The 14,555-nt window shown below is 40.1% G+C and overlaps 1 protein-coding gene across 2 annotated transcripts in view; it reads left to right on the top strand.

Annotated features, from left to right (window-relative positions):
- LOC111864124 (ATP-binding cassette sub-family G member 8) overlaps nt 1-14,555 on the top strand; it is a 95,728-nt gene that overhangs the window by 46,022 nt on the left and 35,151 nt on the right. For both annotated transcript variants that reach the window (XM_023851157.2, XM_023851156.2), the window contains 5 exons: nt 1,744-1,954; nt 5,000-5,131; nt 9,837-10,044; nt 11,602-11,789; nt 12,917-13,151. In XM_023851157.2, the coding sequence (XP_023706925.1) occupies nt 1,749-1,954; nt 5,000-5,131; nt 9,837-10,044; nt 11,602-11,789; nt 12,917-13,151 (969 nt within the window). In that variant the 5' untranslated portion in view covers nt 1,744-1,748. The remainder of the gene's footprint in view (nt 1-1,743; nt 1,955-4,999; nt 5,132-9,836; nt 10,045-11,601; nt 11,790-12,916; nt 13,152-14,555) is intronic.

A 14,555-nucleotide genomic window follows, 5' to 3' on the forward strand; every position in this document is an offset into this window, starting at 1 on the left:
GATGAGACAGTACAACAGCCATTCATAAACTACAGGAAAGCGCATGGTTCAGTTAGGAGGGAAGTATTGTACAATATTCTAATAGAGTTTGGGATACCCATGAAACTAGTTAGGTTGATTAAAAAGTGTTTAAACAAAACGTATAGTAAAGTCCGTGTAGGTAAATATTTGTCTGATAAATTTCCTATCCAGAATGGTCTAAAACAAGGAGATGCTTTAACGCCACTCCTTTTCAACTTTGCCTTAGAATATGCAATTATGAAGGTCCAGGGAAACCAGGTGGGACTGAAATTAAATGGAACACTTCAGCTGTTGTTCTATGCCGATGATGTGAATCTACTGGGTGATTATGTAGATACCATAAAGAAAAACAGACAAGCTATAATTGCTGCAAGGAAGAAGGTTGATCTAGAAGTAAACACAGAGAAAACAAAGAATATGTTACTGTCTCTTCACCAAATTGCAGGGCAAAATCGTGACATGAAGATAGGAAACAGATGTTTTGAAAATGTAGCACAGTTCAGATATTTGGGGACAATGATAACAGATCGAAACCTGATTCAGGAGGAAATTAAGAGGAGATTGAACTTGAGTAATGCTTGCTACCATTCAGTCCAGAACCTTTTGTCTTCTTGTCTGCTCTAAAAGAACATAAAAATTAGAATATACAGAACTATGATTTTGCCTGTGGTTCTGTATGGATGTGAAACTTGGTCTCTGACATTAAGGGAGGAACGTAAACTGAGGGTGTTTGAGAACAGGGTGTTGAGGAGAGTATTTGGACCAAAAAGAGATAGGGGTAAGGACCAGTGGAGGGCTCTTGTGAACACGGTAATGAATCTTCGGTTTCCATAAAATGCTTGGAAATTCTTGAGTAGCTGCAGAATTGGTGACTCCTCCAGAAGGGCTCGGCTCCATGAAATACTACTACTACTACTACTACTACTACTACTACTACTACTACTACCAATACCAATACTAATACTAATACTAATACTAATACTAAAAGGTCTCTGGTGTGATATCATAATTCTGAATGTTCATGCCCCAACAGACGATAAAACTGATGATACGAATGACAGGTTCTACGTAGAAATAGAACATGTATTCGATAAATTCCCTAAATACCATGAGAAGAATATTTGGACTGAAGAGAGATGAAGTGACGGGAGGCTGGAGAAAACTGCATATTGAGGAGCTTCATAACTTGTACTCTTCTCCAAGTATAATTAGAACGATCAAGTTAAGGAGGATGAGATGGGCAGTAAATGCAGCATGAATGGGGGAGAATAGAAATGCATAAAGAGTATTGGTGGGAAAGCCAGAAGGAAAGAGACCACCATGAAGACCAAGACATAGGTGGGTGGACAATATTAAAATTAATCTTAGAGAGAGAGGATGGGATGGGATGGATTGGATTGATCTGGCTCATGATATGGACCAGTTGAAGGCTCTTTTAAACATGCTAATGAACCTTCGGGTTCCATAGAATGCTGTGAATTTCTTGAGTAGCTGCACAATTGGCGGCTTCTCAAGAATGGTTCTGCTCCATGAGGGAGTGATATATATATATCGATTTACTTCAGCCTCCTTACATCAAATGATTTAAAGGACAACTGGCATCATAAATTGTAACAAAAACTTCTTCTTGTAGACCAATTACATGGTCTAAAAGCATCTGAAACCTCCGTTGCTTGTCCATTTTTAACCATCATTGTGCATAGAATTGTTCTGCTGCTTCAGGTGTGATGTCCAATGTTGGCCATAAGAAAAGCAATTCTGACTGGGAGTTGACCACAATGGAGAGACGCTACTCTGTCCCTCCTCCTGCAAACAATGCTCCTGGCTCAACTGCAAGCCCGCAGGATCCACATCATGCCAGAGGACAACCACCTGTAAATCCAATCGGTGGACCATCAGCGTCTGAGGATCTTCATGCATGGTCTATCTATAGGTCAGTGACATTATTCGTCATGCAAGAAACTGCTATTAGTAATACGATAATCATAAATGTGCAGATTAGTAAGACTATATTTTCTTCTTAAAGCTTAATATAACTCTATCACGAAGTTCTGAGGGACACTGGCATTGCTTTAATAGCCAGGCAAGAAATTGTTTCTGCTAATGTCCATGATCATACTCAGAGAATAATCAGGGGACATCGACCATCCTGTGCTGACTAGATAGAACATTAAAAAGTAAAGTAATATTGTGCCTAATTGCCATGCACATGAACAAGCATGAGGAAATAGAAATTCCACACATTCTTAACATTAACACTGGTTTGAGATTACTGGCCACTTTGTTGACGGGAAAGATATGTTGGATGTGCAGAAATAATGGAGAAGAAAACAGCCCATGCACCTACCAGAAAATGAAGTCCACCCATATTGCCTGTAACCTACTGACAGGGCTATACAGCCTTATAGTAAAAGTCTGTTATTTCAAATAGCACATCACATGACTTGCGGGATGCAAGGGTTCAATTCTTGACAGGGACAAAATTGTTCTCTCATCCACAGCTTCCAGACCTGCTCTGGGGCTCACCTAGCCTTCTATACAATGGTTACCAAGGGATTTTTCCCCAAGGGGTAAAGTGGCAGGGGCTTGAAGCTGTCCATGTAATACTGAGGTCAAGAATGACAGAGCTCCACATCCACTCCCCATAAGTCTTCACGATATGATACTTAATTTAGGACAAGGTCAGCTTTGCTTCTTTATTACATGACTTAGTAATCTACTTTTATTATTAATTTCCATTAGTACAGATTTTCTCAAGTGAGCCAATATTGCTCAGTCGGTATAGTGGCTGGCGACAGGTTGGACAGCCAAGGAGTTGGAGTTTGAGTCCCAGTAGGAACAAGATTTTTCTCCTTTCCATGTCATCCAGATCGGTTCTGGGGCTCACCCAGCCTTATATCCCATGTGTACCGCTGGCTCTTTCCTAAGGGGTAAAACGGCCGGAACGTGAAGATCACCACCCAGAACTAACTAGTGCAGAGGTCAAGAAAACCTGGATCTATACATCCACTCCCCCACTTTTTCTAAGGGGCCAATAGGTGTCTTGCCCCTCACCTGAGGATGGAAACAGATCCAGTTTACAAAATGTCATGTTTTCTATGTTCTAGAATACTGGACGATGCAAAAAGTCCAAAAACCCACTAACTCTGTATGTTATGCACCATCATCAGAACCCTTTAGAATCTACCCATCCAAGATGCTGGCATTTGTTAAGGAATTCATAAAACTTTAGTGTACATTTGTTACCTGTTCATTAGAGGGGTGCATATGTTCTTTGTTTTCTTTTCCATTTTTTCATATTTTACACTTTCATAAATTTGTGACCATAAGAAAAAAGAATTTGCTGTACAGCACAGAGAAAAAGACTCCAGCATCATCAGAATTATCAGTGCCATTTGGTTCGTATACTTTGATAAGAGGTAAGAGCTTAGGTGAACAATGAAACGTAGTCTCATCTGCTTCACTAGAAGTGTTTGTAAGAACAAATTTATATTTATTAAATTCTGGTCTTCTGGGTTAAGGCACCATCTAGTGCAGTAGGTGAGTACCATTATGTTGGAGGAGCACAGTGTCTCCATTTTCTCCTCTGAAACATACATATTTCTGCAAAATCCAGCTAGCCACCATCCAGACTATATAACATTGTACCTCAGAAGAACCTTCACCACCATGATAACCTCAAAACTCATAATGTTGTTGTTATCTTTTTTTCTCAAGCTGTCCACTTGAATTAAACTCACTTTTATTCAATTTTTATGCTATATGTGATTATAATATTCTTTAACAAATTTCTATTATATAAGTGTATAATAAAACCCATATGGACGTATGGTATACAGCTATGGGGCTGTACAAAACCATAAAATACAAAAATAATTCAAAAATTTCAATCCAAATTCTTGCGCCCAGTTACTAAAGCACCTTGGTATGTCTCCAACTTTACTATCCACAATGATCTGCAAATCCCGTTTGTCATAGAAGAAATACATGGATTGGCAGCACTCTACCATCAAAGCATTCTTGGACACAATAACAAACTAGTTGTAAAAATTAGCAACCCACCAAATGTAAGAAGAAGATTGAGGAAACAGTTGCCGCCTGACCTACTGCAACCCACAGATGACGAAGATTAATATCATCACCATTCCTCTACAGGCCTGTCAGAGTGTCATCAGTGGATGACTTCTCTACTCAAGACACCTACTTAGAGCAAATTTACTTATTACTCAACATTATCGAGAGTAGGTTGTAATTATGCTATTAATTAAATAAAAAAATATTCTCCCCACAAAATTTAAATCTTCCCTGATCTCATACTTTCAAACTTCTTCCACCCAATTTCATTAGTTCCTAGTGTCCAGCTGTTTACAGTTTTATTTTGTTTTTATTTATTTTTATTTTGTTTAACATTTTCTTTTTCATGTTGGATAAATTTGAGAGTTCTCAAAAATGAACTTTTTGATTATTGTTTTCATGATAAAGTTGTTTTTGCTCTTTCTGATCAGTGTAACTTTTATATCCAAATTGAGCAAGAATTTTGCGTGAGGCCAACTGTGAGGAAGTGTTCTATCATATAAAACAAAAATAGGTGGTAATAAATTCTAGGAACTGCAGGGCAAAACTGAATAATCTCCAGTGTTTCAGCCTCTTTCGGTAAATTCCCAGAACAAAGTGTAGTGTAGCTTCTCAGTTCTTTTCATTCCTGTGTAGTTATATTAGCATTCTTTTTCCACACTAGACAGTCTCTGGTAGTTTAGAATATGGCGGTATTCTTGCATTAATTTCTCTCTTTTGCTTCAGAACCAGAGGATATGCTCGTAAAGACAGGTATCCATTTCATGCAGGTTCCGTACTAGGCAAGTTTAGCTATCATACAAACAAATGAAATGAGAGAACATGGAAATTTTAGTTTATAGAATAGTTAGGTCTTAGAACTTTTGTGAGTTAGAGTTTAATTTATGTTTTTGTCTGGTTGCAGGCAAAATCTGAACTCTGATTTCACGGATTCTGCTCTTGGCTCAAGTGAGAAGTCTCCTCTTCCATATGGGAATTTTCAGCTTAGGGAATCCACTGTTCAGTCAATACTCAGCCATCCTCGATATGGACCAAAGTAAGTGTAAAGACCAGTTTGTATTTTATGAAAGTGTAATGATAATCATTATGTATTGCCACGTGTTAGGGTTGTGACTGTTGGACAGAGTATGGATTGGATATTAGATTTATTGACCACTTATACACACTATTACCGGGGCCGCACCATACCTCAAGCAGTTAGTCGCTGGCTTCAAACCGCGGCGACCTGGGTTCGATCCTAGGTCTGGTCAAGTGGGATTTGTGGTGGACAAAGTGGCACTGGAGCGGGTTTTCTCCAAGTACGTAGCACGCCCACAAAGTAAGATTCCCACACGTCCAGCAGCTAGCAAACCTTATATTGCGTGAAGCGACTGTGCATGTGTGATAGAGCAATGACGTAGCATGGCGCATGCACTAACGGAATTTCCCGCGTTCCCACAGTAGCATCGTTGCAGCTGTTGAAGATGGAGGCTCTTATTCCAGCTCCCGCCGCCTGTGAAGTGCGGTCAGTGGTAAAGTTTTTGAATGCACAGAGCATAGCGCCGATTGAAATTCATCGTCAGCTGTGCCGGGTCTATGGGCCTAACGTCATGAGCATGCAGATGGTGTGTCGCGGCAGCAGACAATTTTCAGCAGGTCAACAAAGTGTGCATGATGAGAAGTGCAGTGGGTGGCCATCCATCATTACAGATGACCTGGTGGAGCTTGTGCGGGAGTGCATTATGGAGAATCATCGCGTCACAATTATGGAACTCAGCAGTCATGTCCCGCAGATTTCCTGCTCCTTGTCGCACGAAATTGTCATGGAGCACTTGTTCAGGAAATTGTGTGCCAGGTGGGTGCCGAAGCAACTGACACCAGAACACAAAACAAAGCGCATGGAGTCAGCATTGAAATTTCTGCAGCGGTACCATGGTGACGGTGACAAGTTTCTGGACAGGATCTTCACAGGTAATGAAACGTGGATTGCACACATTACCCCAGAAACCAAGCAGCAGTCAATGCATTGGCATCACAGTGGATCTCCCTGTAAGATGAAATTCAAGCAGACGTCGGCATGGAAAGTGGTGTGCACGGTATTCTGGTACAGACGGGGCGTTCTCCACGTCGACTTCCTGACCAGAGGTGAGATGGTGAATGCTGAGCGTTACTGTGAAACACTGCAGAAATTGCGACGGGCCATTCAGAACAAGCGGCGCGGGATGCTTAGTGCCGGTATTGTCTTCCTGCAGGAGTTCAGCTGGGAGGTGTTTAATCAGCCACCCTACAGCCCGGACCTCGCTCCCAGTGATTTCCATCTTTTCCTACACCTCAAGAAATTCCTGTCCGGTGAGCGCCAGCGTTTTGAGAATGACAGAGAGGCGGAGATGGTTGTCACACAGTGGTTCCAATCCCAGGCGGCAGACTTCTACGACACAGGTATTCAAAAGTTGGTCCCACGGTATGACAGATGTCTCAATTCTGGTGGCGATTCTGTTGAAAAATAGCTGAACACTTGCTGTATCTGTTGCAATAAATATTTCCATGACATTGTGTTTTGTTTCTGTAAACGGTCCCAGGGAAACTTACTTTGTGGATGAGCCTCGTACTTCGGTTTCCCCTGCCAATCTTCATAATCACCCGGGGCAGGCTACAATAGGCCAATCAGTGGCCGCCATGCCGAGTGGACCCAGTTGGACTCCACCCCCACTAAGCGAAATTTATACATACTATTCATTACTGCATGTTATGCCGCAATTTCGAGACTGAAAATCAAAAGACATTGCCTAAATGTTACGAGACTTGCGAAAGCGTTTTATAGCAATTAGAGCAATGATGGCAACACCTGGACAAGGGATCTAGGTCAAGAATGTTTAAGTCAGCAGAAATGCGTAATCGCTCCACTGCAAGCCCGCCTAACTAAACTATGGAGCAAAATGAAATTGTCAAATACACAGCGACGAGACACTGAGGATTTGCCCACCACCAAAGGGGTTAACCAATGAGAATCCGCCGCCTCGAATTTTAGGACAAAGGGAGGAGTTAACCTCCCTCTTTGGTTACCTGCGGCATGAACAGTTTTTTGGTATAAAGAGCGAAAGAAAGACTTTCAAAGGGGGAATCTAAAAACGTAACAATTAGCCGGAGGCTCTGTTCGACATGGGTCCTACAAGTGGTGGTGACGCTGCGTCTCTATCTCAAGTAAGTCATGTTTGCTCATGCAAGCCATGCTGTTAAACTTTATGGTTGTTGGTAAATTGTTGTTTGTTAAATGTTTAAAGCAATGTCCAGTGTGCCCAGCGAGCTCCTGGGGGTAGAATACAAAAAATGATGTAACAAGTAATAGGCAAGGTCCCTAGCGTAGTAAATGTGGTTAATGTTAGATAGTGTATTATGATTACTGGTAGTATGCGGAGCACGCATATTTGTTGTTCATAGTTGTGACTACTGATTTTTGTGATAAATATATGTAGGCTTTTGGTATGTATAACTTAGGGGCAGAATATTTTGAGGGTGAAGTATTATGATAGAATAGTGTAGAATTGTGTAATGAGCAGTAGAGAGAGAGAGAGAGAGAGGAAAATGGTTCATGTCGAATGATGAATACTTGCATATCCTCATGAGTCGAAACAGTAGAGAGAGAGAGAGAGAGACACAGACTCAAGTCCTACACCCCAGAAGGGGAGATTATAATGAAGTGATTGCCTAGAAAGGAGAAGACACTATGAAGTCCCGACTGAAAGTCGGCATTGTTCATACTGTAAATAGGATTGTAAATAACAGTGTAATTAGAGTAGGATGTACCGGGATTGTGATTTACGTCCCCAAACCAACCCGTCCACGACCAATCCAAAGCGATCCTAGTCCAAACGAAAGTCAGAAGTGAGCTCAGGCAGCCAACGGCAGCCGGATGCAACTAGCAGTAAGGGTTATGAGAATCCTAGTTAAGGGTGAGAGACGAATAGTAGACGAGGGGCTGCGTTCTTGATGGAACAAGGAAAGGGTAATTTAGTATTATTTCACTAGCCCCCTTTAGGCATAACAAAGTGGTGCCAGTTATGGAGGGGCCAGCCAACAAAGAACGCTCGACTACCGCGCTACCGGTATTTAGTATTTTCATCAACCCTCTTAAGATATAATAGATGGTGGCAGCTGTATGCAACGAAGAAGGTCCAGAACCAGGAGAATCCTAGCTGAGGGTAATCTAGTATTATTGTATTAACCCCTTACAGCATAATATGTGGTGGCAGTGGAGGGATACCTACACGCCCCCCTCTCAACACAGCGTAACACTGCAATTAATTATAATGCTATCACTAATCTCAATACTTTACAAATCACTAGGACACACTAAATCTTCTCACTTTTCACTAGTCGTATCCTGGCAACAGATTTCCATACAGTAATTATACCAGTCTCACTATAACTGCAGCACACATGAAGTCTTCTTTCACAGCTGCACTCTACACCTCAACTAACTCTTCTCGATCATCTTCAACTGCTGACTCAAGAGACTCCCTCAATTATTCCAGCTGGCCTGGGATCCTCCTTATATAGCCTCAGGGCGGACCCACCTAAAACACTGTTTCCATCATTATCCCAACAGTACCTTGATTGTTGCTTGCTTATTCATTGCTGTGGGAACCTGTTTACCGAGTCATTGCATAGCAATGAACATTTACTCTGGCTCCACTAGTCCGGCTTTCAGGTGTCAGGTAACAGTATCATTAATGCTGTTATCGTGCAGGAAAAAATGATTGGCATTTGGAATTGTCAAATATTTCACAGTAGATTTAACTGTTTTGTCAGCACTTGGATATTTTGGATGGGGATGTATTACAACAACAGGATTATTATTTTGGACGCTGTCTGTCATTTGAATTTCATCAGACCCAGTGTTGCAGAAACTGGATCTGTTCCTATCACCAGGAGTAAGGGAGGAAAGGTTCCTACTGATTTATGCCCATTAGAAAGACCTAATTTCAGTTGTTTTGTTGTGTTTGAAAAAGTTCAGGACAAAGAAGGATGTCTGAAGAACAGCCCTGTTTATTGTGGATATTTTGTGTGATGTAATTGTTGCTGTTATATAGTAATTATGATTACAATTGAACATGCTTAATACTATTGCAAGTCTCACACATGACCCAATCTTCATTTCTGTATAGTAAATTCAATGTATGTTAGGAATTAAAGTACAATCCTTTATATTTTTTAGTGTTGTTACATTCAAATTGAAATACCCAAAGCCTTATAAACATATAACATGGAAATGTTGCTCATTGTGACACTTCAGCTGTTCCAGTTGGTATACCAGTCTTCTTTACTGCTCATTTGGTATAATGGTTATGGGCTTAATGACTGGGGAGTTGGGGTTCAATTCCCTGCAGGGGTAAGACATTTTTCTCTTCTCCATAGCATTCAAAGTGGCTCTGGGGCCTATCGAGCTTGCTCTACGACAGATATTTTGGTCTGTTTCTCTGGGGTTAAAGTAGCAGGGGCATGAAGCTGACCACTCACCACCTAACATAAAGGTTAAGAATGGTGGAGGTATAGCTTCAGTACCCCATACATCTTCATGGAGTGGTGTTTAATTAACTGAGACCAAGGCTAACTCGACCTTACCTTTTACTTTATTTATACTTTATGGCCTAGATGACATATCTAAAGAAAAGGTTAGGCAAAATTTACAGGTAATAGTCCACCAGAACATCCCAAGAAAATGTTATGAAATAGTGTCAGTATAAATATCCTCTATTTTACAGGTCAGCACTTGGAGCCAACATGTATACATACCTCAAATTTGGCTTGCCAAGAGTGTTCCCTCCATCACGAGGACCCAGAGATGGGTCCAGTGGGTACGATTCAAGTGATGATGGTTCTCCATACCTGCACAGACAGGGTCGTAATTATCTCCGATCACGCAGTGATCCAGATTTTAGAAATCAGCCCCTCCATCGACCTTATTCAGGGGTAAGTATATCTAAGAATTGTGCTAGTGCATTGAATCACTAAATGTGCAACTGATTTATGTAAAATGTTGTTCCTTTTCTAAATGCCCACATGAGAGAGAATTGGACAGGATGCCAAACTCATTTCCTTTTCAGCAGACTGAAACAGTCTTGCTTTCATACATATATCTGATGCCATATTCTGGCTGGTAAATGCTGGCTCAACATATCAGTACCAAATGGTTTAAATAAATTTAAATAACTTGAGGCTCAATTAGATGAGGCTTTAAATTCATTAAAGATACATTTTTAAGACTTAAAGACTATATTAAAAATCTTATTTTAAAGTGTTATGTCCAACTATTTATTAACTAAAAATTTTAAAATTTATGAGTTTTAAATTTAAAATTTAAAGGTTACAACATGTTTTGACCAATATGCCCATCAGAAGGTGTTAGAATATATCTATTGGGGTAACTGCTGCTTTCTATGTTGCTGCTATTATATGTGTAAGTCCCTCGGAGCGCATTGGTTTTGAAGTTAGAGCATCGTGCTTTTTCTTACTGAGTTTATGCTGCATGTTTCGTTCTTTTAAGTTAATAAATAGTTGCGCATAAAGCTGTAAAATAAGATTTATAATATGGAAGAGTGCAACAGTATGCTTCAAAACAGTATTAAAGTCTACTTGTAAACTTTATTTGCCATGTGTTGGACCATTGGAATGACATATACACATGGTCCAGCTGGACAAATGTTGCCCCTGTTCAATATTAACACCATTGCGCCATCACAATCTGGCTGCCTATTCTGTACTTTAGGGAATTTAAAATCCCTTATTCCTGCACGATGAATGTGAACAGCTTTCACTACTTTTTGTTTTTGCAAGTCTCGTAATATCTGCAGACTGTGAAAATATGATATATGCTGTGACAGTAATTCAGCTTCATGTGATTGTCCTTGAAGCACCCAAAACAAAGTTCATTTTTTTTAGATTGTGGTTTTCTGATTTGTGATATTATGCAGTTCTGTGTGCAAATGTTAATGTTTCAGGGGAAAGTGCTGCCTTCAAGTACATATTATCATGTAGTATGTGACTGTAGATAGGGTTTGGATTGGTGAATGAATTTATTGAACATTTACAGGTCATAACTTCAAATAACTATAACACTATCAGTGATTTCCACACTTTACAAATCACTACACGCAAAGTCTTCTCCAGCCTGTAGTGTCTTTACTAGACCTTTCTTGGCAATGTCTTCTAACAGTGGAAATTCTTCAGCTTCACATGCTCAAGTCATCTCTTCACATTCTTGTGTTCAGGTCTGAACTTGGTGTTCCCAGTAGTCTTCCTTATAACTTCTTGGCACTGGCACAGTAGAAAACTCAGTTTCCAATGGTGTCTCTATTGTTGCACACCAATTCGTTGCTGTTGGAACATGTTTACCCAGCTGTTGCCTAGAAATTGGTCTGGTATATTTGCCTATCTCATGGCTGTCACATAGTGACGCCTCAACACACTACAACATCCTCATATTTGAGACTTGAACTATGGAAATATTGTAGCTGTTGTTTGTTACAGCATGGACCAAGAGCCGGTCCACCAATGGTAGTGGGTGCTGGACGAGGGGATGGTTGGGTAAGGACCAAAAGTAACAGTGAAGCCAACCTGCTGTCTGTGCAGGAAGCTGCGTATTTCAGACACCAACAGGAGCAGCACCGTAGAAGTGTTCACGATCTCCGAGCTCTGCCATATTCTGAAATGGAAGGGTGAGAATATTTTATATATTTTTAGACACATCTGCAATAATTTTCTTTTAATCTAGGCATGACATCCAATAACTGACAGCCAAAATAAGGAACAAAATATCTCAGGTGAGAAATTAAAGGGATGGGAAAGGAATGTGTGAGGAAGGAGAGAAAGGGATATTTGAGAGCAGGGGTGAGGGAAATGTTTTAACATGAAGGAGAAGGAGGGAAGGATGAGAGGAATGATAATGGGACCAACAAATAAAAGGGAATGGGAAGCAGTAAGGGTGAGAGGAAGGAAAGGAATAAAGATATATAATTATTTTTTTTTCCATTACTTTGACGAGCCACTTGTTAGTAGAAATGTAATAGGAGAACAATCTGAGTCTTAACTATGAAAAGTTCATGTGTCATGGCAACCTGGCTCCAGGAGATAGTGCAGTCTTGATATCAGTGCAGTTGAGCATAAAATGTTAACTAAACTCCTAATGAGCTGACTCTAGATTAGCCTACAGATATAATCAGAAGCTTGTACATCTGTCATTTCACTTAAATATTAACCTTTCAGTCATCTGCATGATATATCACATTTAGAGGATTGCAAACTGTAGTCCATGAGATAGCTGCAGCCCACGAAGTATCTGCAATTTGTCTTTGCTTGCTGCTGGACAGTTTTTACCATACTTATCCAAAAAAGAAGAATGAACACAGTAGACTTATTACCTAGAAGGGAAGAAATGGCAGGATGCTGGCAGAAATTGCATAATAAAGAGATTCATAATTTGTTATCAAGTCAAGGAAGATGGGATGGGCTTGAAGCATGAATTAGCAAAAAGATTGATGCAACAGTTTGGTCAGAAATCCTGAAGGAGAAAGACTGCTTGGAAGAACAAGGCATAGATGGTAGGATAATATTAAAATGGGTCTTAAAAGAAGTATCATGAGAGGGTGCCAATAGAATTGATCTGGATTATGATAGGAGCAATTGGGGGGGGGGGGGTCTTGGGAACATGAACATGAACTTTTTGGTTCAAAAAAATCCTGGGAATTTATTGAGCCATTGAACATGCTCATATATTTCTGAGAACTGAAACATTCGCCCCCCCTTCCTGTATTCCTTCAGACAACACAGGTATGTATAATTTCAGGCAAGCTGGTTCACGCCGTAGAATGTCTAAAGCTGGTTCCCATGCGAGTCTCCCACATAATCGCCAGAGCTCAACGCTGCACCATGGTGGAGCACCTGTTTCACCCAGGGACGAAGCTGTGGCAGCCATGACACTCAACAGTCGGCTAGGTCCTGTTGCAGAGGCTTCCATTGTACCAAGAGAAACTTATTACACAGAGCATATTGACACTGCATTCAAATACCCACATTTGCAGGTACGCTGAAACATTTCTCAGCATGATGTAGCACAAAATTTACTAAGTAAATAACAGTTTTTTCAAATATATGGCCTTCAAAATCCTAATAGAAACTTTATACAAAGGTAAGCAAGGAGTGGTGACAAAGTAATCACGCAGTACAGGTGACTAGTTGTACATGTTTTTGTTATCTGTGATTTTGCATATCTGCAATTGTATTTCAGTGTTTTGAAGAATATCTTGCCCTACCTGGAGCCCCAGTAGATGCTGCTATGCATACCCAGTGAGTTGTGTGTGATATTTTCCTGTCCTCCCCCCATCATTTTGACAAAGTCCTGTTTCCTATTTACTCCCCATACTCAGTATTCCTTCAGGATACATGGTGGCCAAAAGTCAGTTAACTGGTTAGTAAAATTTACAATAAAACATGTTAAAAATTTCCCTATTACTTAACTTAATTAATAAAAATTGTTCAGAGTAAGATCCTCCATGTTCAGTGCCCAATTCAGAATGCTGTGATACTGTTCTATGAATTTACTGGCAGATTCAAATTTGAACATTCCCATTGATATGAGAGTATGTTTTATGTTAATTCACTTTTGGGACACACTGTATTTCCCATTCTGCATGTTTCTGATATATGTGGTGGTTTTCAGGAATGCAGCCTCTGCATATAACAAGAATCATATACAAGAGGGGCCCAAAATATGTATACACACCTTTGCACTGCCATTTTCTTTAACTGTTGTGCCATTCCATAAGCTGGCTCTGGAATTCACATGACTAGCATCGACTTCTGAGGACATATGGCACCACACACATGCATTACATTTCAGTTCAACTTTGAAAATGTCCATAGATTACCCCTATTAAGACCTGTATGCATTTTTAAGCCCCTCACATTCTTATGGGCCCCTCTATATACTTACACATTATTTTTATATGAAGTCTCCATTTTCAGTGGAGCCTTGTATGTAGTATGGTAGTATGTCACTCCTTGAAATGCTTGAAGTGACTGTGTATTCCAGAAAGGAAGTAAAATGATAAGATGAAAAGTAAACTAAATTGGTATCTGTTTAGTTCTGAAATAATTAATTTTCACTTTGATTCTGGGTGATGATTTTATATCTGTTTGCTCCTCCTATATTTCACATATATATATATATATATGTGTGTAGGTAGGTCAATAAGTAAGTTACAAATGGATATAGAACTTAAACAAATAAGAGTACTGATTTCAAAAATGCTTTTATTTCTCAACATAATTTCCATGTACACTGAGGCACTAGTCCTATCATTTCACAAGCCCCTGAAAACCAGCAGCATATAATTCTTTGGGCTGCTGTCGGAACCAGGCAGTGACTTCCCTTTCTACAGCTTCATCATCGAGAAAATGTTCAGCCGAAAGATGATGTTTAAGAG

The sequence above is a fragment of the Cryptotermes secundus genome, unplaced genomic scaffold, assembly GCF_002891405.2.
Source record: "Cryptotermes secundus unplaced genomic scaffold, Csec_1.0 scaffold1000, whole genome shotgun sequence".
Lineage (NCBI taxonomy): Eukaryota > Metazoa > Arthropoda > Insecta > Blattodea > Kalotermitidae > Cryptotermes > Cryptotermes secundus.